General features: G+C 34.4%; 1 protein-coding gene across 1 annotated transcript; it reads right to left on the bottom strand.

Moving 5' to 3' along the window:
- Positions 1–21,372: 21,372 nt before the first annotated feature.
- On the bottom strand, positions 21,373–21,976 carry LOC131658650 (uncharacterized). Its single transcript, XM_058927920.1, has 2 exons — positions 21,626–21,976; positions 21,373–21,546 (listed from the first exon to the last, which is right to left on the bottom strand). The coding sequence occupies exons 1-2, from the start codon at positions 21,974–21,976 to the stop codon at positions 21,373–21,375; spliced, it is 525 nt and encodes a 174-aa protein (XP_058783903.1).
- Between the last annotated feature and the right edge of the window lie 1,908 nt (positions 21,977–23,884).

Raw genomic sequence — 23,884 nt, 5'->3', positions numbered from 1 at the left:
GTAGATTCAGTTCTTGTTCGAGTTAAGAGATTGTGGGTTTTTCTTGAATAAAATCTTAGGGTTTTGTCCTCTAAGGTCATTGGGATTTAGGGGGTTTTTGACAATTCTTCGCTTCATCAATATTCAGTAGTGCTTAAGGGATTGAGGAATCATGGGTTCTCTCAACAAGGTAGCAACAATCGGAGGATAGAGGAGGAAGAATTGGGGTCAAGAAATTGAGATTAAATCAGCCGAGCAGAGGGTTTGAGAAACATATTGGGTTCTCAACAAGGTAGCTACAACCGGAGGTTTATCAAAGATCTGTGACACACTTGGTTCAACTCGAATCAAGGGAAGAGAAGAATAGTGTTTCAATTTTCTGCAATTTGTAGTTGGTTGTTGGTAACATTTTCTTCTCTTGTAAACACTTTGCATTCAATATCATATATCCTAATTCTAAGTTTAGAATTAGGGGCAGACATACCCTACGCGAGGACGACAAGGGGAACTGCCTAAACAAAGCGTGTGTTCTTTTCTTTATCGCAATTTAATTTCTTTTAGCATAATTTGTGTTAGTGTGAGCTGTTAGAATTAGGTGATTTTTGCACACCAAGTGTTTGACAAAATTACACATACACAAATTATTGTTGTTTCTTTGATATAGAACATTGGTACTAATATTCTAAAGTGACACAAGTAAGTCAATTGATAAAACTAAGTGTTCATTCATTTTTTTTCATCACTTTGTTTTCATTAAAGAATCGTTTTTAGACGATTTTAAAATATGGGAAGCTTTTGCTTAAAATTTAAAAAGCGCGTAAAGTAAAAGGAGGGATCTATTCAATCCCCCTTCTAGATCTGTCACATCGTCTAACAATTATTTTTACCAATTGTTACATTATTACATTTATATTTCCAAAATTTTGATAATAAACAAGATGAAGAAGGAGAAAAAGAAGAGAATTTTGACTCGCGTGTTAGTTAGCTAACCGGCATGCATGTCGAATAATCTAACAATTATAATCTAACTATTACTATTTGTTTTATTTACATTTTTAACAATTTGTTTTTATTATATTTTTAAATTATCATATATTTAATTTATAAATTTTTTAATTAATTAATTTCAAATAACCACCTACCTCATTACTCTTCATCAACTCCATTACATAGCCAAGTTCACTCACCCCATCTATCTATTCACGTTATTCTTTATTATCTCAACTACAAATATTTTTTTTTATTTTCTTAATAAACGTTATTTTATTCTCAAACTTAATTTCATATTTATGCTACTCCTTCTAATTCTCACACATAACTCCATATTTATGTTAATCCATCTCATTCTCACGTTGTTGCAACATCACAAAAATTAATTTTATTCTCATACTTTTCATGTTTATGCTTCTATGTCTAATTCTCACACATAAGTCCATATTTATGTTACTCCATCTTTTTATCATATTATTGTCGCATCACAAAAAGTAATTTTATTCTCACATTTTTCATGTTTATGCTTCTCAATCTAATCCTCACTTATAACTATATTTATGTTACTCCAACTCATTCTCATGTTGTTGCACCATCACAATTTTTTCTCAAGCATTGATAAATACATATTATTGTGCCTTGTATTTCAGTTTTTAACACATAGTATAACAAAAATCATGTTATTGTCACTATTATTCGTTTAATTTGATTTTTGTCATGCATATCTTATATATATATATATATATATATATATATACATATAAGGAGTGATTTCCAGAGGGGACCTTCACGGTATCTAAGTTTACAAGGGGCACCTAGCGTGTCCCATCTGCTTTTTGCTAACGATTATTTTCTTTTTTGTAGGACAAATATATCGAAGGTCACACACCTCATGGAGCTTCTTAAGATCTATGATCTTGCGTCAGGACAAGAGATAAACCTGACTAAATCTGAAGTCTTCTTTAGTCGAAACGTCAGTATACCAGCCCAGGAGGATATTTCTAAAATTATAAGTGTTCGCCATGTTTATGGTACATGTACTTATTTAGGGCTTCCCTCGATGATTGGGAGAAACAAGAAGGAGACATTTGCTTTTATGAAGGATCGTATATGGAAAAGAATCAATTCTTGGAGATGTGGGTCCTTGTCTAAAGTGGGGAAAGAAGTGATGATAAAATCTATTTTACAATCTACACCTTCTTATATTATGACTGCTTACCTTATTCCTAATACAGTGATAAATGATATTGAGAAGATGTTGAATGCTTTTTGGTGGGGAGGAGGAACCAATAATAAAGGACTAAGGTGGATGGCGTGGGAACATTTATCTTGCTCTAGAAAAGAGGGGAATATGTTTCAGAGACTTCAGGACATTTAACTTGGCCATGTTATCCAAACAAGGGTGGCATATGTTAACTAAAACTCATACTTTTCTTTCTAGAATTTTAAAAGCAAGCTATTTTCCTAGTTCATCTTTCTTAGAAGCTAATCTTGGTAATAACCAGAGTTTCATTTGGAGTAGTATTTGGAAATCTAAAAATGTCTTATTGCTTGGGTTCAGGTGGAGTATAGGTGATGATAGAAAAATTAAGGTTATGAGAGAACCTTGGTTGAGAGAGAAAAAAATAGGGTGCATATATGGACCTCAACTTAAAGGTGTGTGTGCTATCCATGTTAATAATCTATTTTTTCCTAATAGTAAACAATGGGACGTGCAAACTGTATTTTCATTGTTTGATCATGTAGTAACAGAAGATATCCTAATGTTCCATTGGTGGGGGAGGTGGTAGAAGACTGTATGATTTAGAAAGAGGAACATGACGGTGAGTATAGTGTCTGTACGGGATATAGGGTGTGGAGGAACCATCAGGCGAATCAACGGGGTCGAAGGGTGGAAGGAGACAGGGAGAGCATGTGGAACATCATGGTCCCTCCTAGAGTAAAACATCTTTTATGGATAATTTGTAAGGGGTGTTTACCGACAAGTATTAGATTTCGACAACATTATGCCCAATGCCCTTCCATTTTCCAAAGCTGAGAATTTGAAGAGGAAGATGATTGGCATGTGTTTTTTGGGTGTATATTACTAGACAGTGTTGGCGGGAAGCAGGTTTGTCACATATTATAGAGCCACGCTTACATTCTTTTCATGATGCTAAATCCATTATTCTTGACATTTGTAGAAAAGAGGACGGGAAAGATGCTAGTTGGTTTGCAGTGTTACTTGACTCTCTTTGGAAGTTTAAAAATTATGTGGTTTAGAACATTGATCAGAAGGAGATATCGATAGTAGGTATCCAAGCTTAATGCAGTTGACAAGATTAGTATTTAGCATGTGAGGATAATGGGGGTCACAACGAGTGACATATTCATGTAGTATGGAATCCACCGAATGAAGGATGGGTAAAGTGTAATGTCGATGTGGGATTTAACAATCATCTTAGGACAACTAATAGAAGTTGGTATGTGCAGGATAGTATGGGTATATTCATCATTGCAAGTGTAGCTTGGGATGTTGGTCTTTTTCCCATCATTGAGGCAAAAGCTGTAGCTCTGAAATAGGCGATCCAAAGTGGCATTGATATAAACTTGAATTTTGTGATTTTTGAAAGCGACTCTTAAGTGGTGGTGAAAGATATTCATTCTAATCATGTCGGTTGCTCCAAATTTAGTCGTATTATTTCTTCTATTAACAACATGCTACCATTTTTTCCCAACTTTGAGGTGGAGTTTATTAAATGGAAAGCGAATATGGTTTCCTATTCGTTAGCAAAGGGCAAGACGGTCAATTCTTGGTCTAGGCATAGTAATGTTAATGTTATTCCCATTGTATTGAATCTTTGTTGATTAATAAAAGAAGTTAACTTTGTTTTTGTAAAAAAAAACAATTTGTTTTCATTATACTTTTAAATTATTATATATTTTTTAATTAATTAATTTCAATTAACCACCTATCTCATTACTCTTCATTAACTCCACCCTATAGCCAATCTGACTCACCTCGTCTATCTATCCATGTTTATGCTACTACATCTAATTCTCACACATAATTGTACATTATACTACTCCATCTCATTCTCATGTTGTTACAGCATCACAAAAATTAATTTAATTTAATTCTCACACTTTTCATGTTTATGTTTCTCCATCTAATCCACACACATAAATTCATATTTATGTTACTCCATCTCATGATCATGTTGTTACAGCATCACAATTTATTCTTCTTAAACATTTATAAATATATATTATCGTACCTTATTTTTGTTTTAAAGTTTCAATTTTCTCTAATTCATAATATTATTGGTTTTTTAGTTAATGTTTGTTTTTTCATATATTGTTGAAAAGATATATAAATTTAATGGTGTTTTTTTTTCTTTTGCTTTTCTTATTTTTCTCTTTTTTATGTTTGATTTTAATTTTAATTTTTATAAGAATAATACATGTTATAAATTATTTCATTGTCTTTTTCTTTTCTTTGGTTTACAATGTGAGAAAATATGATAATAGAACAAAGTAACGGTATAAATGAAAGTATTTTGTTAGTTTTTGGAGTTATCATTTTTTATAAAAAAAAATTATTTTAAAAAGAAAAGTTTGCAACCAAGAAGAATGGGTGAAATAAATAGAATTAGAATAATTATGTGAGAGACATTTTATAAGAATGAGTTGGGTTGTTATTATGGATTGTCTTAGTTTTTTTTTATGTTTATTACATTCTCTATTATACTTTCGTTTTAATTTTTATAAAAGAAAATTATTTAAATCATGTTTTTATTTAACATTAAAATATAACTATTTAATTTCGGTGATAAAGCTTTATACTACTTAATATAATCGAAAAACATAAATAATATAAATAAGTTGTATATTAATATATTCAAAGAAAAAATATTAAATTATAATAATTTAATGTTATTATTTGGGCATCGCACGACTTCACACAAAAGAAACTCATGTGTATAATTAGTAGGACAAATATGAGTAATTTAGTCAATCAATTATTTGAGTACGACTTGAGACAGAAGAAGCTAATGGACATAATTAGTTGGACAAATATGAATAATTTAGTCCATCAATTATTTGAGCAGACAGAAGAAGCTCATGTGGATCTTGAGATAGAAGAAGGTCATGCTCATGTGGATCTTGAGACAGAAGAAGATCATGTGGATAATTAGCAGGACAAATATGAGTAATTTAGTCCATCAATTATTTGAATAAGGTTGTATTCTTCCTTATTCAATTAAGGTGACGAATTGGTTATCTTAATTCCCAATTAATTTGATTTTACATCGGAAATTTGTAGATTTAATTTAAAAAAACACATTGAAATGTAATAAGATATGTTTTAAGAAATGGTAAATAAAAAAAGATTTAACTTGAAAAAAACTTTCAAACACCGACTCTCCAATAAAGTTGATTTTTTTTATCCCAACAAATTTGATTTTTTTAAGTAAACAATAAAACGACTATTTCCACACCAAAAGCTTGATGTTCCAAACGATATTGTTCACATTCCAAGCCTCCTTCCGAAAACACTTCTCATTTTTAACCAACCAAAAAATCCAAATAATAGCAAACCAAAATATCATTAAATTGGAAAAAGAGATTACGAAGGCTTACAAAATATCATTAAGTAGGTCAAAAATTTATTTGAATCATGTACAAAAGTTGGTAACTCTATGAAATACTTCAGCCAACTGAAATCATTATTAAGACAAAAAAAAACAAATATAAAAAATAACATAATGTCATGTACCAACTTTTTTGCTAGAAAGCCTATACCAAAAATAAAATTGATTGTATCATCAGAATATAAAAAATTTAACAATCTTTAACTAAAAATAATATGTAATGTCATGTGCCAAACTTCCTTTCCTTTGTATGCTTTTCTCATGCGCTTCTAGCATTGTTGCCATCTGTGTTATAAACAGAATAAATTACTACTAATTTAGAGTTAGTTTCTGCTTTGAGAAATTTAGCTTTTTTATAGGCAATGAGAAGTTTTATTAAAATTAACTACAAAGGATACTTGACCGTTAACAAACAATGGAATCCGACAAGGTAAAAACTGTGGAAATTACAATTGACAAGATTTCAGATTGACAAACCATTCTGACCAAACAAGATCAACTTTCTTCGTCTTGGCCAAGAACCACTCCCTAGCCAAAACATTGATCTGACCATCCATATGTATCTATCTTAAACTTAACTTCTCAAACAACATTTTATTAACATTTGTTCATGATTTTAATAACCTTATAATTATATCGATTATTAAATATAACTAACATGCATAGAAGAAAATATTACAAATCCGATAAAGATATGTAGTCGTTTAAAGAATGCATTCTTGTTAACTCGGGTGTTGTGGCTTGTTTCAAATTTCAAAGCAACAACAAAGGCGTCAATCTGGTGGTTGTGACTTGTGAGGACCACCCTGAAGGAAGGGGAAAACAACAAAGTTGATTTTGTCATCAAAATCATAAATGGCATTCTCGGGCTGACCCACATAAGCTCTTATGGGTTGGTGTTGTGACAATGTCACATTACTCAAAGGTATTATTTTTATTCATAAAAAAAACAACTCAAAATCATAATTAAAACATAAAAACTCAAGAAACAATTACAAATAGATAGATTCATGGCTAATTCTGCCTAGTGTCTATAATCATTTTCAATACAAAAACAATTAGAGAGAGTTACCATAAAAAAAAATTTTAGTAAACAAGATAATATAAACCGGAGAACTAAGGGTTCTCCAACCTGATTACAAAAGGGGGCACAAGCCAGAACAAGAAAATACAAACCAATTGACATTATGATAAGAACCGAATCGGATCTTTGACAAAATCATAATAAGAAAAATTGGACTGAGTATTTTCTCCACAAAAAGACCACCTCCACACCAAAGCTTTGATGTTCCAAATGACATCGTCAAAATTCCAAACCTCTTCGCTAAAACAAACCTCATTCCTACTTAACCATAAGGCCCAAGAAGTAGCCAACCATATAATATCTACCTTCCTAACCAATACTTTTTTTGATATACAAAAGGAGTGTCAATCCATAAAACTTGAGAGGCTATCTTCCTCCACTATCCCCTCTTTACCTATCCACACCGCTATGTCCCTCCATATATTCTTTACAAAAGAACAAGAAAAGAAAGAGTGATCCCGATTCTCCGGGTCAATCTTACAAAAAGAGCATAAGGAAGCATCAAAAGATAACGGAATACCTCTAAGCACAAGGAGATCTTTTGTTGGGAGCCTATTATCAAGGAGCCTCCACCCAAACGCCTTTATCTTGAAAGGAACATCTGAATTCCATACCAATTTCTTTGCTTCACAATGTCTACCATTCGGGCCGAAAGGAATGCGGTAACTAGCATACTCCCCATAACAAGAAGCCACCGAGAAATCATCTCCCCTCGAAGAGATCCAATCTGCCCCGTCTTTTTCCGAACCCATCTCCCCATATTCCTCCAAAAAGCCTCGAAGAACTCCCCATTCAACCGCCACCTCGTGAACAAGAAACCGGTTCCCCGAAATGCCACAATTCCCCCAAGTCCACCTATTATCCACCCAACCTCCCATAGCCGCTACCGACACCATTTTCAAACTAGAAGCCTCATAAAGACTCTGAAACACCTCCTTCAAGATCATCCCTTTCAACCACATAACATCCCAAAACGGGATATTAAAACCATTTCGTAAAACAAATCTACAAGAAGAAACAAACGGGTCAAAAAAAGAGTTACTCCCAAATTTCAATAAATCCTTCCACCAAAATGACGCCTTCCTCCTCTCTTTAGAATCCACGGCACCACCCATAACCTTCATCACCAAATCACCATATCTCTCCTTTAATATCTTATACCAAAGAGAGTCCGCCCCTTGAATAATCTTCCATCTCCATTTACACAAAAGAGACAAGTTAAAATCCTCTATGTTTTTTATGCCTAAACCCCCCTTCTCCAATGGTTTAGTCACCTCCCTCCAACTAATCCAATGAATACATCTCTTCTCCTCACCTCCCCCCATAGAAAACCACTTTGAAGACGCGTGAACTCCCTCACCACCTTGGACGGCATCTTGAAGAAGGACATAGAAAAAACGGTTAGAGAACTCAACACGGACTTCAATTAAGTGATCCTCCCTCCTAAGTTTAAAAATATATTTTTCCAACCCGCCAACCGGTTTCTCATCTTGGATAAAAGAGGTTCCCAAGTCTCGGTTTTTCTAGGATTAAACCCCATCGGAATCCCTAGAAAAAAGAAATTACTATCTTCAATCTTGCACGAAAGAACATTCGAAGCCGCTTCCAAAAAACCCACATTAATGTTAATCCCAATTAGCTTGCTTTTGTGATAATTTATACCTAAACCCGACACCAACTCAAAAGCCTTAAGTACCGCCTTTATAGCCCAAACATGTTTCCAATTCCCTTTCCCTACCAATAGAGTGTCATCCGCAAATTGAAGAATATCAATAGAACAATTCCGATTGATGGAGAAACAATCAAAATCCCCTACCTCAATAGACTTCCTAACCAAGCCCGTTAAACCTTCCGAAACCAAAACAAAGAGAAAAGGTGATAGGGGATCACCTTGCCTCAACCCCTTCCCAACCTCAAAATCTTCCGTCGGACTCCCATTCACAAGAATCGACATATGACTATTGAAAACCAACTTTTCCATCCAACCTCTCCACTTGGCTCCGAACCCCATCCTACCAAACATATACCTCAAGAAATTCCAATTCACTTTTTCATAAGCCTTTTCAAAATCTACTTTGAAAAGGAGACAATCCTCTCCTTCTTTCCTCGCATAGTCAACCACCTCATTAGCCACCACCACCCCTTCCAACATTTACCTACCCGGAACAAAAGCACTTTGACACGGAGAAACAACGGAACTAAGAACTCTCTTTAATCTTCCCGCCAACAACTTCGAAATCACTTTGTACATAATCCCCACCAAACAAATAGGCCGATAATCATCTAAAGATAAAGGATTATGAGATTTAGGTATCAAAGAGATGAAGGAAGATGTTACCGATTTAGAGAGAGAGCCGCCATCATAAAAACTTTTGAAAAAACGCACAATATCTTCCTTCAAGAAAGGCCAACACCTTTTGAAGAAAAGAAGAGAATACCCATCCAGGCCCGGACTCTTCGCACCCCCATAACTCCAAATAGCCTCCTTAATCTCCTCTTTCGAAAACGGACTATCAAGCATGACCGAATCCTCCCCACTAATATTGTTGAAAAGAATCCCATCCAACAACGGTCTTTCCAACTCATCCTCCTTGAATTTATCCTTAAAATTCCTAAACACTTCCTCCTTAATATCCCCCACCGATTCAAGATTACCCCTAGACGTAAGAATAGGACCAATGTGATTAATCCTCCTTCTCTTCTTTATAACCTTGTGAAAAAAACCACTATTCGAATCTCCCTCCTTCAACCATTGCAACCTCGATTTTTGAAGAAGCATGTTCTCCTTAATTTGCAAGTCCCTCCAAAGTCTACAAGAAGCTTCCCTCCTCTTATCGACCACCTCTTTATTCGTTTCATCATTACCCGATTCCAAGAACTCATCGTACATGTTGATACACCTCTTATCTTCCTCCACATTTAAATCATACCTTCCGAAGACCCCGTCATTCCACCACTTTAATTTGACTTTAAGCAATTTTAACTTCTCTTTCAAGACATAGTCCCCTCTCCCACCAACCACCAAATTCTTCCATTCCTTTTCCACAAAAGCATAAAAAGAATTTAAAGAAAACCATTCATTGTTGAATTTGAACGGTTTAGGACCCCAATTAACTTTATCCTCCATCAACCATATAGGGCAATGATCCGAAATATCTCTCGCTCCCACGAATTGACCTACCACACCCCATCTATCCATCACCTCCTCCAAAATAAGAAACCAATCAATTCTACTCATAAACTTCCCGTCTCCACTATACCAAGTGAATTTTTTTCCTTTGCACGGCAAGTCCACCAAAGAAGAATTATGAATGAAGTCCGCAAAGAGCCTCGATTCGTTACGATTCACATTATCCCCTAACACCCTCCCTTTTCTTTCATTAACATTTTTTACCGCATTGAAATCCCCTCCAATAATCCACTCGCCATCTTTGAAATTCTCTATCAATCTCAATAAATTAGCCCACAAATATTTCTTCTTATCCGACACACAAGAAGAATAAACATTTACTACATAATACCACATATTCTCCGATCTCACTTTAATGCCAAGGTATCCTTCCCCATTGAAACTATTCACCACTTCCAATTTATCCCCCTTCCATAAAGTAAGTAAACCCCCCCCCCCCCCCCCCCCCGATGCTCCAATAGAATTCGAATAAGAAAAGCCAATATCCGTTCCACTTCACAAATTTGAGACATAATGGTCCTTGAAATCTTTAAATTTAGTTTCTTGAATAAAAAAATGTCCGCTTTAACTTTCATGATAATAGATCTCACCCTTTTTCTTTTCAAAAAACTACCTCCTCCTCTTATATTCATGGTTCCGATAATCATTTTAAACAAGCTAAAGACTCCTTCCCGCACTTCTTACCGCCCTCCCCACATTTCGTCAAGTCCTTAACATTGTCTAAAAGCTTTTGTTTCCCCCCCCAGAACCACCACCCCTAAGGCGGCTATAGCCGAACAAAGTTTATTCCCGCCTTCCCCATCCAAGAAACTCCATTGTCTATTATTGTTGCGTTGAATGTCAGATTCCTCTTCTTGCTTACCATACCGTTCCAGTTCCTCCTTTCCAAAAGAATAAATGGTATCCGAATTAGAAGCATACAACGATGCCACCTTAGCAAATTTCCCCTTAGTCTTCATACCTTTCCTACCACAGCTCCGCCTAATCCTCAAATTGTTCACAACCGACAAACTCTTCTGCTTGCCAAAATTATTAAGCTTTTTGTATCTAATAATCTTAGCAACAACACCGCCTACAGCCTCAGTTTGCGTCCCAGAAACAGTATAGGAACCACCCTCGATTTCCAAACGCCTTTCCCCTTTTGAATCACTACCACGACCCTGACTATACATTACAGCTTCGTCAAGCCCACCCTCTCTTTTGGAACTTCCCAGCTGCGCAGAAGACGACATTGAGTTCCTAACAAATTGCAGCGACTCATCAAAAGAGATCTTGGTGGAGTCGTGGCTTCCTGAATCACCACCAATAAGACCGCTAAAAATCGTCCCACCCTTCGAAACACTAACTCCCTCCGCCCTCCACGCCCCTGAGACCTCCCCTGAATTGCCCCTGGGAATCAAAACCGTATCCACAACATCCTTGGACTTAACAGAACACGACACATTCTCGGCATCAGGATTAACACCAGCAAACAGAACGAGATTAGATAACAAAATAGCATCATTGCGTTCACTACGTTTCTCGTCATCAAGCATGTTAACAGAAAGGTCGTCCGCAGAAGCCAAAGAATTAAATTCAGAGCTTACCGAATTACAGGCCTTACGCGTGCCTGATACACTGCGCATCGAACCCACTGCATCCTCCTTCAGAGTGAGAACAAAAATTTTCTCGTCGATGAGAACCTTCATCTTTGTTGCTAACTCATGATTCAGCTTAACCCTCACCATCATCCTTGCCGAGTCATAATTAGATCCTTCCGCCGTGGATTCGTCAAGACAAATGAACGTCCCCAACGCATTAGCTACAACCATAAAAAACTCAGCATTCCACGCATGAATAGGCACACCATACACACTAATCCAACTGACTCTGCCATCGTCAATGTCGAGCTCGTTCCACCTCCTTATCACATTAAACCATTGCTTCCACCATGTTTCACCGTCGCCGATGAGATCATCAATAACACCCTCCTCCGCCTCTTCCAACAGACACATACTTCCCCCCATAGGAGTCACCTTAATCTGAAAATACCCCTCCATTTCAAAGTGAGACTGAATGTTGTAAGACACTCCGGGAATAGACACAAAACCCACATACGCTTTCTCCAGCCTGTTTCTATCTTCAGCCTTAGAGGAGTAACATAGATTTGGTCGAGACTCTGCGATAGCGTTAGAGCTACTCTCCGTACCATCATGAACCACCTTGGCGTATGATCTTCTATCCCCTCTAACACACCCAGCAAAACCCCTTGCACCCATCGATACATCCTTCTTCTGAGAAACCCCCACTCCATGTATCGTCTTTGACCCACCACCCATCCCCGATTTGAACCTAGGTCGCTCAAATCTAGGGAGATTGGCGTAAATTTTAACCCCCAAAATCATCACATTGTCGCAACGAATCGCAATCATCCTTTCGTCCTCCACCCCTTCAAACCTAACGAAACCAAACTTCCTTCCGAAACGGTTCTTCCTCGGAGAAATAGCCACCTCCACCACCTTCCCGATACCACGAAGAGCTCAAAGAAAGACTTCGCTGAGTATGAATCTGGAAACTTTGAGAAATAAATCGAAGTCAACGGCACCTTCCGATTACAAACAATACCTCCGCCCCAAGGAAATACATCCCACCTTGGAGGTGAAACCCTACCGGCCCTTCTCTTGACCGTCTCCCACTCTTCGTCCGGCCAGCGCCCGTCGGCGGCCATCAGAGGAAAGACCAGAAGCAAACCCAAATCCCTTCTAGAGAGAGGATAGAGCGAACATCGAGGAGAGAGAAATGAAGTTTCATGAAGATATCAGCTGTCAGCGATGTGTTACCATAAAAAATGAAAGAGCTATCAGCTGTCATTTTTCTAAATTAGAGATGTGAATTTATACAATTTGGGAAGAGGCTATGAAGAGGTGCATTTATACTATTTGAAAAGAGGTTGTGAAAACTAAGTGAATTGAAAAGCGTGAGAATGATAATGGGATTAATTGAAGAGGTTAGGTGGATTACGGGTTTATAAGAACTTAATATTAATTAGTTAATTACAAAAATGGTGGATTAAATAGCAATTTATTAACCATTTTTATTTAATTAATTGGTAAAAATATGGAGAGGTTAAGTGGGATTGGTGGATTTAATTAATAATATTTTTATTTAATTAATTGGTAAAAGGATTCGGCGGGAAATTTTAGTAAGAAGAAATTATAGGATTATAATTTAGTATGATTGAGAGACTATGGATTGTCTTAGGTTTTTCTTTTATGTTTATTACATTCTCTATTATATTTTTGTTTTAATTTTTATAAAAGAAAATTATTTAAATCATATTTTTATATAACATTAAAAGATAACTATTTAATTTCGGTGATAAAACTTTCTACTACTCTAATATAATCGAAAAACATATAAATAAGTTGTATATTAAAATATTCAAAGAAAAATTATTAAATTATAATAATTATAAATAATAATTTAATGTTATTTATTTGGATATCGCACGACTTCAGACAGAAAAAACTCACGTAGATAATTCGTAGGACAAATATGAGTAATTTAGTCCATCAATTATTTGAATAAGGTTGTATTCTTCCTTATTCAATCAACGTGGCGAATTGGTTATCTTAATTCCCAATTAATTTGATTTTCCATCTAAAAATTGTAGATTTAATTTAAAAAAATACATTGAAATGTAATAAGATATGTTTTAAGAAGTAGTAAATAAAAAGAAATTTAACTTAAAAAAAACTTGCATACACCCGCTCCCCTACAAAGTTGATATTTTTTTTTTGAGTAAGTAAGAATTCAATAAAGAGAGAATTAAAGGTTCTCCAACACGCTTACAAACCAATTATTATCACAAGACATAATACAAAGATCCATAAAAAACTCGTAGAAAGAATAATTGAGGTGTGTAATTTTCCCATAAAACAACCATTTCTACACTAAGAGCTTGATGTTTCGGTATTGTTCATATTCCAATAGTAGCAAACCAAAATATCATTAAATTGGAAAAAGAGATTACGAGGGGCTTACAAAATATCCTTAAGTAGGTCAAAAATTTATTTGAATCATGTACAAAAGTTCGTAACTCTATGAAATACTTCAGCCAAGTGAAATCATTATTAAGACAAAAAAACAAATATAAAATATAACATCATAGCTTGAATGTCATGTACCAACTTATTTGCTAGAAAAAAAATTAACAATCTTTAACTAACAATAATGTCATGTGCCAAACTTCCTTTCCTTTGTATGCTTTTCTCATGAGCTTCTAGCATTGCAGCCATGTGTGTTATAAACATTGAATAAGTTACTACTAATTTAGAGTTAGTTTCTTCTTTGAGAAATTTAGCTTTTTTATAAGCTATGAGAAATTTTATTAAAATTAACTACAAAAGATACTTGACCGTTAACAAACAATGGAATCCGACAAGGTAAAAACTGTGGAAATTACAATTGACAAGATTTCAGATTGACAAACCATTCTGACCAAACCACTCCCTAGCCAAAACATCGATCTGACCATCCATTGTATTTTATGATTTACATAAACAATCATAGTAAATAAAGTGACAATTGAATTGTACTTTCCATCAGCCACAATTTTTCCTATTTCTCACAAAAAAAATTATGGTTTTTAATATATAGACGCACATCTAAAATAAATGGCATATATTTAATATGGATTTAATGGAAATACACCGACGGTGTAAAGCAGTTTTACACTGTCAGTAAAATCATAACCGTTAATTTTTGTAAACGTTTGACTTTTTCTTTAGAGTGAAGATCCATTTTGGTCCCTCACAAATATTACACGAGTCAAATTAGTCCTCACAAAAAAATTGACTCAAATTAATCCCTTACAAAATTTAACCGGATCATATTAGTCCTTCTGCTAATATTTTTCTCAAATCTGTTTTTTCCTACTTCTAAACCGGTTCTTTTCATACTTTTAAACCGTGACTAGAGTGACAAGTTAAATTTTTTTAATTTTTTATTTTTTAAATAGTAAATTAATTTTTATGTTTAATTTCATTTTTAAACAGTTATCAATGAATAATATCAAAAAAGCCAAAATTATTTCTTATAAAGTAATTTTTAAACAAGTAATTTCCATGATTTCTACTCATATTAACAAATTCTATACATAAATTTTTACCTAGGAGGTCTCAAATTAATCCAAGTCCCTTCAAATTAAATGATTTTCACTTTACAACTACACAAATTAATTTCTATCGTTAATAAAGTGACTATCATTTACAACTAGAAAAATTAATTTCTATTATTAGTAAAGTGACTATTATTTACAACAAGACAATTCAATTTTTATTTTTAATAAAGTGACTATCATTTACAACTAGACAAATCAATTTTTATTGTTAGTAAAGTGACTATCATTTACAACTAGATAAATCAATTTCTATTGTTAATAAAATGATTATCATTTACAACTACACAAATCAATTTCTACGGTTAGTAATATGACTATCAATAACAACTAGACAAATCAATTTCTATTGTTAGTAAAGTAACTATCATTTACAAATAGACAAATCAATTTCTATTGTATCAAATTGACTGTCATTTAATTTGGAGAGACTTAGGTTCGAGACCATATTGATACAAATTTTATATTTTATATTTTAAATTTAGAATTGTTTAAGATTAACCACATGGGTCTGAGTTCAACTACTTATAAGAAATAATTTTGGCTTTTTTATATTAATAATTTATAATTATTTAAAAATGAAATTAAAAATAAAAATTAATTTAGTATTTAAAAAATGAAAAATAAATTAAATCCAACGTGGTAGTCCAGTCACGGTTTAAAACTAAGAAAAAATCGGTCTGAAAAAACATTAACAGAAGGATTGATATGATCCGGTTAAATTTTATAAGGGATTAAATTGGGGTGAAGGACTAATTTGACTCGTGTAATATTTGTGAGGGACTAAAATGAGTCTTCACTCTTTTCTTTAAATCACAATAAAAGTATTTCTTTTTAAAGGTTGTGATGCAGTGACCGTATAAAATATTTTACACCGACAGTGCACCACCTTTAAGCTCATTTAATATTTATCTGATTTTATACATTAAAATTATAATAATAATATTCAAACTCTCCACTTTTTACATAAATAAAGAGAGTCACAACTCTCAACTCCCATGACTGCTACCTAGCTAAATGTTTATTTAAGGTGTTTATAGTAATGGTTTTTTAACACCATATTTCTATGGACTTATTCCCGAGATGGGACAAAATATTTCCTTGACATTGGATGAAAAAATAAATAGCAGAATTTCATTTTGCAAGTCTACTATAATTTGTTCAATTTTTTTTATAATTATTCCATATTTGCAACAGAATAAAACACAATTCTTTTTTTAATGGCAAACTACAAAACAACACACACTTCTAAGATATCGATTTTCCTACAAAGTTTTTAATTTTTTTAGTATCTATGTTACATATCATACAAAGTTTCTAATGCAGGTATCCATCTAGTTTAGCAAAGTTGCATGCCATGCATATATTTTGAGGCTGTTAAGCAGTGTGTCAAGGATAATAGATTTAACTAGTTGAACCATGCTCATAAATAGAAGATGATCTTTTCAAAGTAGTGAGTTTTTCAATGACTTAATCAGAGATAGTTAAAGGTGCACAATTTGAGGCAGTGTTTTAAAAATCAGACCAAAACAGACCGTCCGATTGAATTGGAAATCAGTGATAACAAGTTCGATATGCTATGGAAACAATACATACCAACCAAAACCGAAAAACGGGTGATCCACCAATGATTTTTTTAAATCGTGCAGTTCAAAATCTTTTTCAAAAAGTGAGATTTAAAATCACATTGTTTTGTTTTTGTATAATTAAATTATTAAAATAGAAGAGAGAAAAATAAAACAGAATAAAAAACTAAAACACAACTTTAGAAACCCTGGACCTCCAACTTTGCGTAGTCACTCCCGCCGTCTTCGTCTTATATGTTTTTTTTGTAATTTATGTATTTATTTGTAGTTCACTTGTCACCTACTTTTTAGAGACTCGGTCATCTGATTCAATCCGATTTATCAGCTATACATTTTGCTATAGAAATCATGTTATTTAACCAAGTCATTCTGTTTTATCTTATTAGATCATGCAGTTTAAACAATAATCTCGTGGTTCAACCAATTAACCTTAGAACCCATGACCATGTCGAGTCGGATTCAATTTTTAGAACCTTAATTCTAGACTTCCATTGAAAATATATACACCTAGATATAGTCAAATGGAGCTTAGCCAATAATAACCTCCAACAAATTAGTTATAGAATTGAGTCTGAACTTTTCCAATAACTTTTGTCAAAATATTATTTGCATCAATTGTCACATTATTATATTTATATTTTAAAAATTTTGATAATGATCAAAATGAAAAAGGAGAGGATCTTAACTCGCATATTAGTTGGATATAACTGTCATCAGTGTTTTAAAAAAGAGTCGCGATCGCGGCCGTGTTTGCAGCCGCGGACCGTTTTTTAAAACCCCCGCCTGTCATACCAAATTTATCTAACAATTATATTTGTTTTTGTTATAGAACCAATATGATTACCACCAATACATACCATTTTGACAACTATATGACAAATCAATACATATATACCATTTTGATTATTTATTAGAGTAAACCTTTGGAAGAAACCAATATAAGTCAAGACTCAAAACAAAACAAAAATTAATAATTAATCTAGAAATTGAAACTTTTGTCTTAACATGAGGAATTATCACAATGATAGGAAGATTTTCCTATCAAGACTATGAACTAGGGTTTTCTAACTAAAAGGGGAAGAACATTAAAAGTAAAGGAAATTAAAATAAAGATAACTTTTGATTTCATTGATTGATTTGTAATGTGTCAATGACACTACATATATAATGTAACTAATGGGCCAATAACTAAAATGCCCAAATACTAGTGGAAACCCAATTCAATAACAATTGAACTAAAATACCAACTAATATAAAACCTTAACTTAATAATTCTAATTAAACTGAAAATATTAAAATATAACTAAATACTCTCTATCATTGCCAACCCCTTCAAAACAACCTTGTCCTCAAGGTTGTAAAATAACACTTAAGGTGCTAAATTGTTGTGGCTATATCACTCTTTCCTGGATCCCACAGAATGAAGAGAAAAACCCCACCAATGTAAATAAAATGGTAGTAGAAAACAGAAAGATCACCATAATTGTTCAAGTGATGCAAAATCTGTAACCAGCTTGAGCAAGAAAACAGCATCAAAAAACTTGTGTGCCATGTTGCAAAATACATTATCGTTTCAATCTCAATGGATTGTTCCTTGCTGACAACACTCTTTGATAATTTACTTGGAGCAGCAATATCAACCTTCTCTTGGAGAACTGTATATAGGGTTTTTAGTGTATCAAGCAAAAAGAGATTACCTCCATGCCATATCAAGGATATTGAAACAGAATTCTTGTCATAAAATCCCAATGGAAACTGAAGATAATTCATTAGCTTCACAACTTTGCAAATGATTTCAACCAAATCTGCAAGATCACTTTTGCATTGTTTGTGTGTGTCAAACATTTTGATCCAATTCAAGAGGAAATGAGTCATCCCTTCATTTTGATAATAAAATAACTTATACAGAAGAATACGGGCTGTTTGCGACGCCTTAGAATCATCTGGCCACGAGTTAAGTACAAAATCCATCATGTGAATCATGGTTATCAAAAGAGAAACAACTGCAGATAGAAACTTGTAATGGAATATTTCCAATAGAAACCAATTATCCTGGCATAGATAAACATTAGAACTGCCAACATTTTGAGATACAACCAAGATTATATCCATCACATTTTGGGTATTGCATTTTGCTCCAAGAGTCCTAGACTCAAGAAAAGGCTTTTGGAAATACAAACATCTCTGATCAATGTACACTTTTGCATCCCCATTGTTCAGCGCAATTATCGCAACACCTAAGCTATCCAAGACGGTATCATGAAACACATTTTCAGTTTTAGCATTGACACGATTTTGTAGAGCTTCAATATGAAAACTAGGATTTATTGATGATGCAACTGAAACAGCAACTGTGGATTCGGCCTTCTCAATTGAGTTACATATATAACCATGTAAAATTGAGTTAGAAGGCATCTGACTCATCTCTGAAGGAATCTGCTGAGCATATATGATAAGCAAACTTTTGGCACACAGAATCATATTGTTCCCTTTAAAATTTAGAGTCAGTAGTTGAACAAAATTATACCCAGGTTTCAATACTGACTTCATGAGAATAGCTTGCCCGTGATGAATTTCCAGGTGCTCCATAGGCATTGTACCCCTGGAGAAACCACTACTATTGATATAAACAACTAAAACAGTAGATGTTACTCTGTCAACAATTCCAGAGACAATGCTACCCAGTATAACCATACAATCATTCAAGAATCCCTTAAACTCCTCCTCATACTTTTCCATATAATGATCAATATTCTCACAAACAGAAGCCCTAAGTTCATCCACAAGAGAAAGCGCATCTCCATTGTTCTCAAGAATAGGGTAACTAGTAGTAAGGTATTTTGGAAACTCAGTCATCCATTCTCTCATGTTATCCTCGAAGAACTCAGGGAGCTCTTGAAAATTCAACAAGTAAAATAAACTACAACATAATTTTTGTGACTCAAACAGTTGACGCAGGTTCTCCACAGGTGGTGGAGGTGCCGTCGTAGCAGCGGCGTCAATCAACGATGCAGTCTTAAGAAAATTCTCAAGCAAAGGACTTTTAGAGTCACAAGAAAGGTTTACCTTAGAAAGAAGTGGTGAAGGAAAGTCAGCAACAATTAGTCTTTTGTAAGGTAACATACACCAGAAAACCGAAACTGGTACCGCGAGTGAATCAGGTGGCTCAGGAAGTGGAGAAGGTCGTGGTTGAATCGATTGCCCAAGAGCTAGCGTCATAGGCTCACGGAGGGTGTCTTTGTCTTCGGCTTCTCCGGCGGCATCGAGGGAGAATTCGTCTTGGGTAGTAGAATGAACGAATTCGAATTGAGGCGTGTTGACAGAGATTTCGTTATGAAAAACGAAGTATTGTCCGTGGTTGTCGGAATTTAGGGATTCCTCAACGGCGAGAGCAAGTGGAGTGAGAGTGGTGTAGAGAATGGCTTCGGGGATCTGGAGATTCTCTGGTTCTACGACTTCATCTTCTTCTGATTCTAGCTCTGCTTCTGATTGTGAATGTGATGGAGATTCAGGTTGTTCTTGTTCAGATTCCGAATCAGATTCGTGTTCGGAGAGTTCATAATCCTCACGCTCCAACGCACGAAGAACACCATCAAGACAATTACCACGCTCCAGAATCGCATCAATCCGATGGAACGTGGATCTAACGCGCGACTGCGCAAGATCAAGCTCCCGAACCTTCAAACTAACCTGATCGGCGATATGCGAAGTGGAAGGCACATTCGAAAGCATGTAATCGGGATCGTTTCGGTAGTTTTGAATCACGGAGGAGGAAGATGAAGCGGATGAGGAATATCCTCGTTTTCGGATTTTCCCTGGACTCATATCCATTTTTGTTGTTGTTTTTGTTCTGTTTTGTTTCTTTTTCTTAAAAAAAGAATGAGACACTTGGATATACTTCTTAAAATCTTTTCTATTTCTTGAATAGATTTGATATTGAGGATAAATTATGGAAAAGGTGTTGGGTGTTTGGATTTGTTGGTGATAAATATTGTAGTCATATGAATATGAATAAGGAGATGATGAGTAGGATGAATATGGGTTAGGGTTAGGTGGATGTGGTGAATATCCATGATTTGGATACAAACTTGGTGATGATGATCCATGAGTGTAGTAAGGTGTAAAGAGTTCCCATGGAAATGATGGAAAGGATGGTGTGGTAGGAGTGGTGTCTTGAGATTGTGGTTGGTGGCTATGGTAACTTGCATGTTCTTGAAAGGTAGAAGATGATTGTTGAGGTGAAGTAGAAATTATGTGTTGCTGATGTGGAATGTATGGAGTGTAAGAATGATAATATGGATAAGCCATGGAAGGAAGGGTTGAAGTTCAAGATGAAAGCACCAATTGATAGGAAGATTTTCCTATCAAGACTATGAACTAGGGTTTTCTAACTAAAAGGGGAAGAACATTAAAAGTAAAGGAAATTAAAATAAAGATAACTTTTGATTTCATTGATTGATTTGTAATGTGTCAATGACACTACATATATAATGTAACTAATGGGCCAATAACTAAAATGCCCAAATACTAGTGGAAACCCAATTCAATAACAATTGAACTAAAATACCAACTAATATAAAACCTTAACTTAATAATTCTAATTAAACTGAAAATATTAAAATATAACTAAATACTCTCTATCACACAAAGATGGTATAAATATAAAAGAATTCAAAATGTATGAAGAGTTAGTTACCTCTAAAATGGTGGAATCAACTTTAAAATTTTATCTTCCAATTTCTTGTTCTTGTTTAGGAACTTTCAAATTTTGAAACTCTTCGCAATTCTTCATGCCATGGAACCCTACACTGCGCACAGAATAATCTATGACAATATGGACACTCGCAGCTCGTCACAACAACTTCTCCGCCGGAATCCTCATTCACCAACCAAATAGAACAATCCTCAAATGGACAATAAGTCTTCTGCTCCAACGGAATTTTAGACTTATTTATACTTTGCGAATTCCCATCGATCAAGAAATTCTCTAGACATGATATTTACCAAATGTTCCGGCTTCAATTTCGTATAACAATTTGGATTTGGACAAGTCACTTTAACCACTTTGTTGGTTATTTGAGAATCCATGTATTTGGAAATGCAATCAACGCAAAATGAGTGGTTGCAAGTATTGATTTTGAACATATCAGGATCTGATTTGGAATTAAAGCATATACCACATAAGCTTCTTGAGGACTCACCAGTATTCATCTTTTGTGGCTTGATATCATCAAGGTTTGGGGCTGGCTTCTTCTTCTTATTTTCATCATTGCTTTCTGAACGAGATTTTCTCTTCAATGAATCTAGTTCTGAGGGTTCTTTTTTCACTGGCAGTGGTGAGGGTGAGTGATCCATGATCGATTCAATTTTGCAGTGGCATAAGAATCCTCGCACAACCAGAAAAACTATGAAACGAAAAATATAGGGTTTTGGATTTGAATTATGACGGTAATCTTAGGGATTGTATATTTATTAATAATAATAATAATAATAATAATAATAATAATAATAATAATAATAATAATAATAATAATAATAATAATAATAATAATAATAATAATAATAATAAATTAAATAGTAATTACTAACGTTAATAAAACTTATTATTCCACATTTTCCACTTGAAACAAATACAATTTACTAAATCCAGCGTTAATCACCGATGAACTAAGTAACAATTATTAAAACAAACACACCTTAGATGTTAACCATTCAAAAATGATATTTAAATTTGAGGTTATTATTGCTAGTAATTCATACTCTTATTTATTGTTTTACTTAAAATAATTACGGTCAAGAATTATTAATTTTCATTTTATATCTCGTTAGATGTACATTTGAATTTCACTTGATAGATAAGAGTAAGGATTTTATTAACTATACCCAACATTTGTTCTTTAGTTAGAGAATTAACGCAAATGTGAGTTTTTTATTTTTGTTTCAACCATTTCACTCCCCCTCTCTCTAAATTGTGTGTGCGCATCAATGGAGTTTCATAATTGATTCTAACAAATTGGTATTTAAAGTCTCGATTTCGATTTAAGGAAACATGAGTGTGCGAGCGTAGTGAGTGTGATTTTGTTTCTTTGATTCACATTGAATTTAAGTGTGAAATCAAATAGAATCACGATTTTTCGATTCTCAGTGTAGGATAAACACGAGCTTTGAAGAGAATTGAGAGATTTGCACACAAAATGAAGATGAACTGAGGAAATGATGGTTTGAACACAAACTTGCCAGTGTTTAGTGTGAAAAATTGGAATCGATGGTTGATCCAGATGCGTGTTGTAACACTCTATTTTCTTTAAATCGTTTATTTAATTGATTTTGGTGCTTTATTTAATTATTTAAATGATTTTTTTGTGCTATGACTTGATGTTTGGTGAAATCTATATTTTATGTAGGGGTGGCAAAACGGGTCCGACCTAGGGATGGCAATTTGGTCCATCCCCGGTGGGTACCCACAAAAAACCCCATATCGGGTAGGGTAAATACCCATAAAAATGGGTATGGGCACGGGCACGGGTAATTACCCATTAAAATATGCGGGTATGGGTGCGGGCACGGGTACCTTACTACCCAACCCGCCCCATACCCACACTACATATTTCTATAATGTCATTTATATTGTTATATAAAAATGCATGATTTTAAATTTTTTTAAAATATATCGCTATTAAATCATTATACATTTTAATAAAAGTGTTTATTTGTTTCTTAACTCAATAATAACATACATAATTTTTTTTAATATTGTTAAAAAGACTTAAATTATATGATATTTTGTAATTAAACGATTTAATTTTACTATAAATGCGGGTAAACGGGTACGAGTATGGGCATTGAGGTACCCATAGGGTACGGGTACGGGCATGAATATTGATACCCACGCGGGTTTGGACTCGGGTACGGGGATTTTTTTAAACTGCGGGTATGGGGACGGGTACTATAGTACCCTGCCCAAACCCTGCCCATTGCCATCCCTAGTCCGACCCGTTGGGCATGTCCGTTTTGTCCGCACTTTTGTGCGAGGCGGGCCATATTTTAGGCCCTCACCCTCTAGTGTGACCGTCCCGCCCCGTTTTTTATGCGGGCACGAGAATTAACTTAATTCTGTATTTTTAAGCTTAAAAAATGTAGTGTCCGCGGGCTTAACCCGTCCCGCCTTCACTTTTTTGCAGGGCGGACTAAGGTTTTAAGCCCGCACCCTCACCTATGACTGCCCCGCCTCGTATTCTTGCGAGTTTTTGCAGAACGGGCCTA

Source organism: Vicia villosa, linkage group LG3 (genome assembly GCF_029867415.1).
Source record: "Vicia villosa cultivar HV-30 ecotype Madison, WI linkage group LG3, Vvil1.0, whole genome shotgun sequence".
Taxonomy (NCBI): Eukaryota; Viridiplantae; Streptophyta; class Magnoliopsida; order Fabales; family Fabaceae; genus Vicia; species Vicia villosa.
Note: the sequence above shows the minus strand (reverse complement) of the source record. Positions and strands in the feature narration are given on the sequence as shown.

Coding starts and splice junctions, on each gene's coding strand:
- LOC131658650 (XM_058927920.1), bottom strand. CDS start 21,976: ATGGATCACTCACCCTCACCACTGCCAGTGAAAAAAGAACCCTCAGAA. Junction 21,547..21,625: donor AATTGAAGCCGGAACATTTG/GTAAATATCATG, acceptor CCGTTGGAGCAG/AAGACTTATTGTCCATTTGA.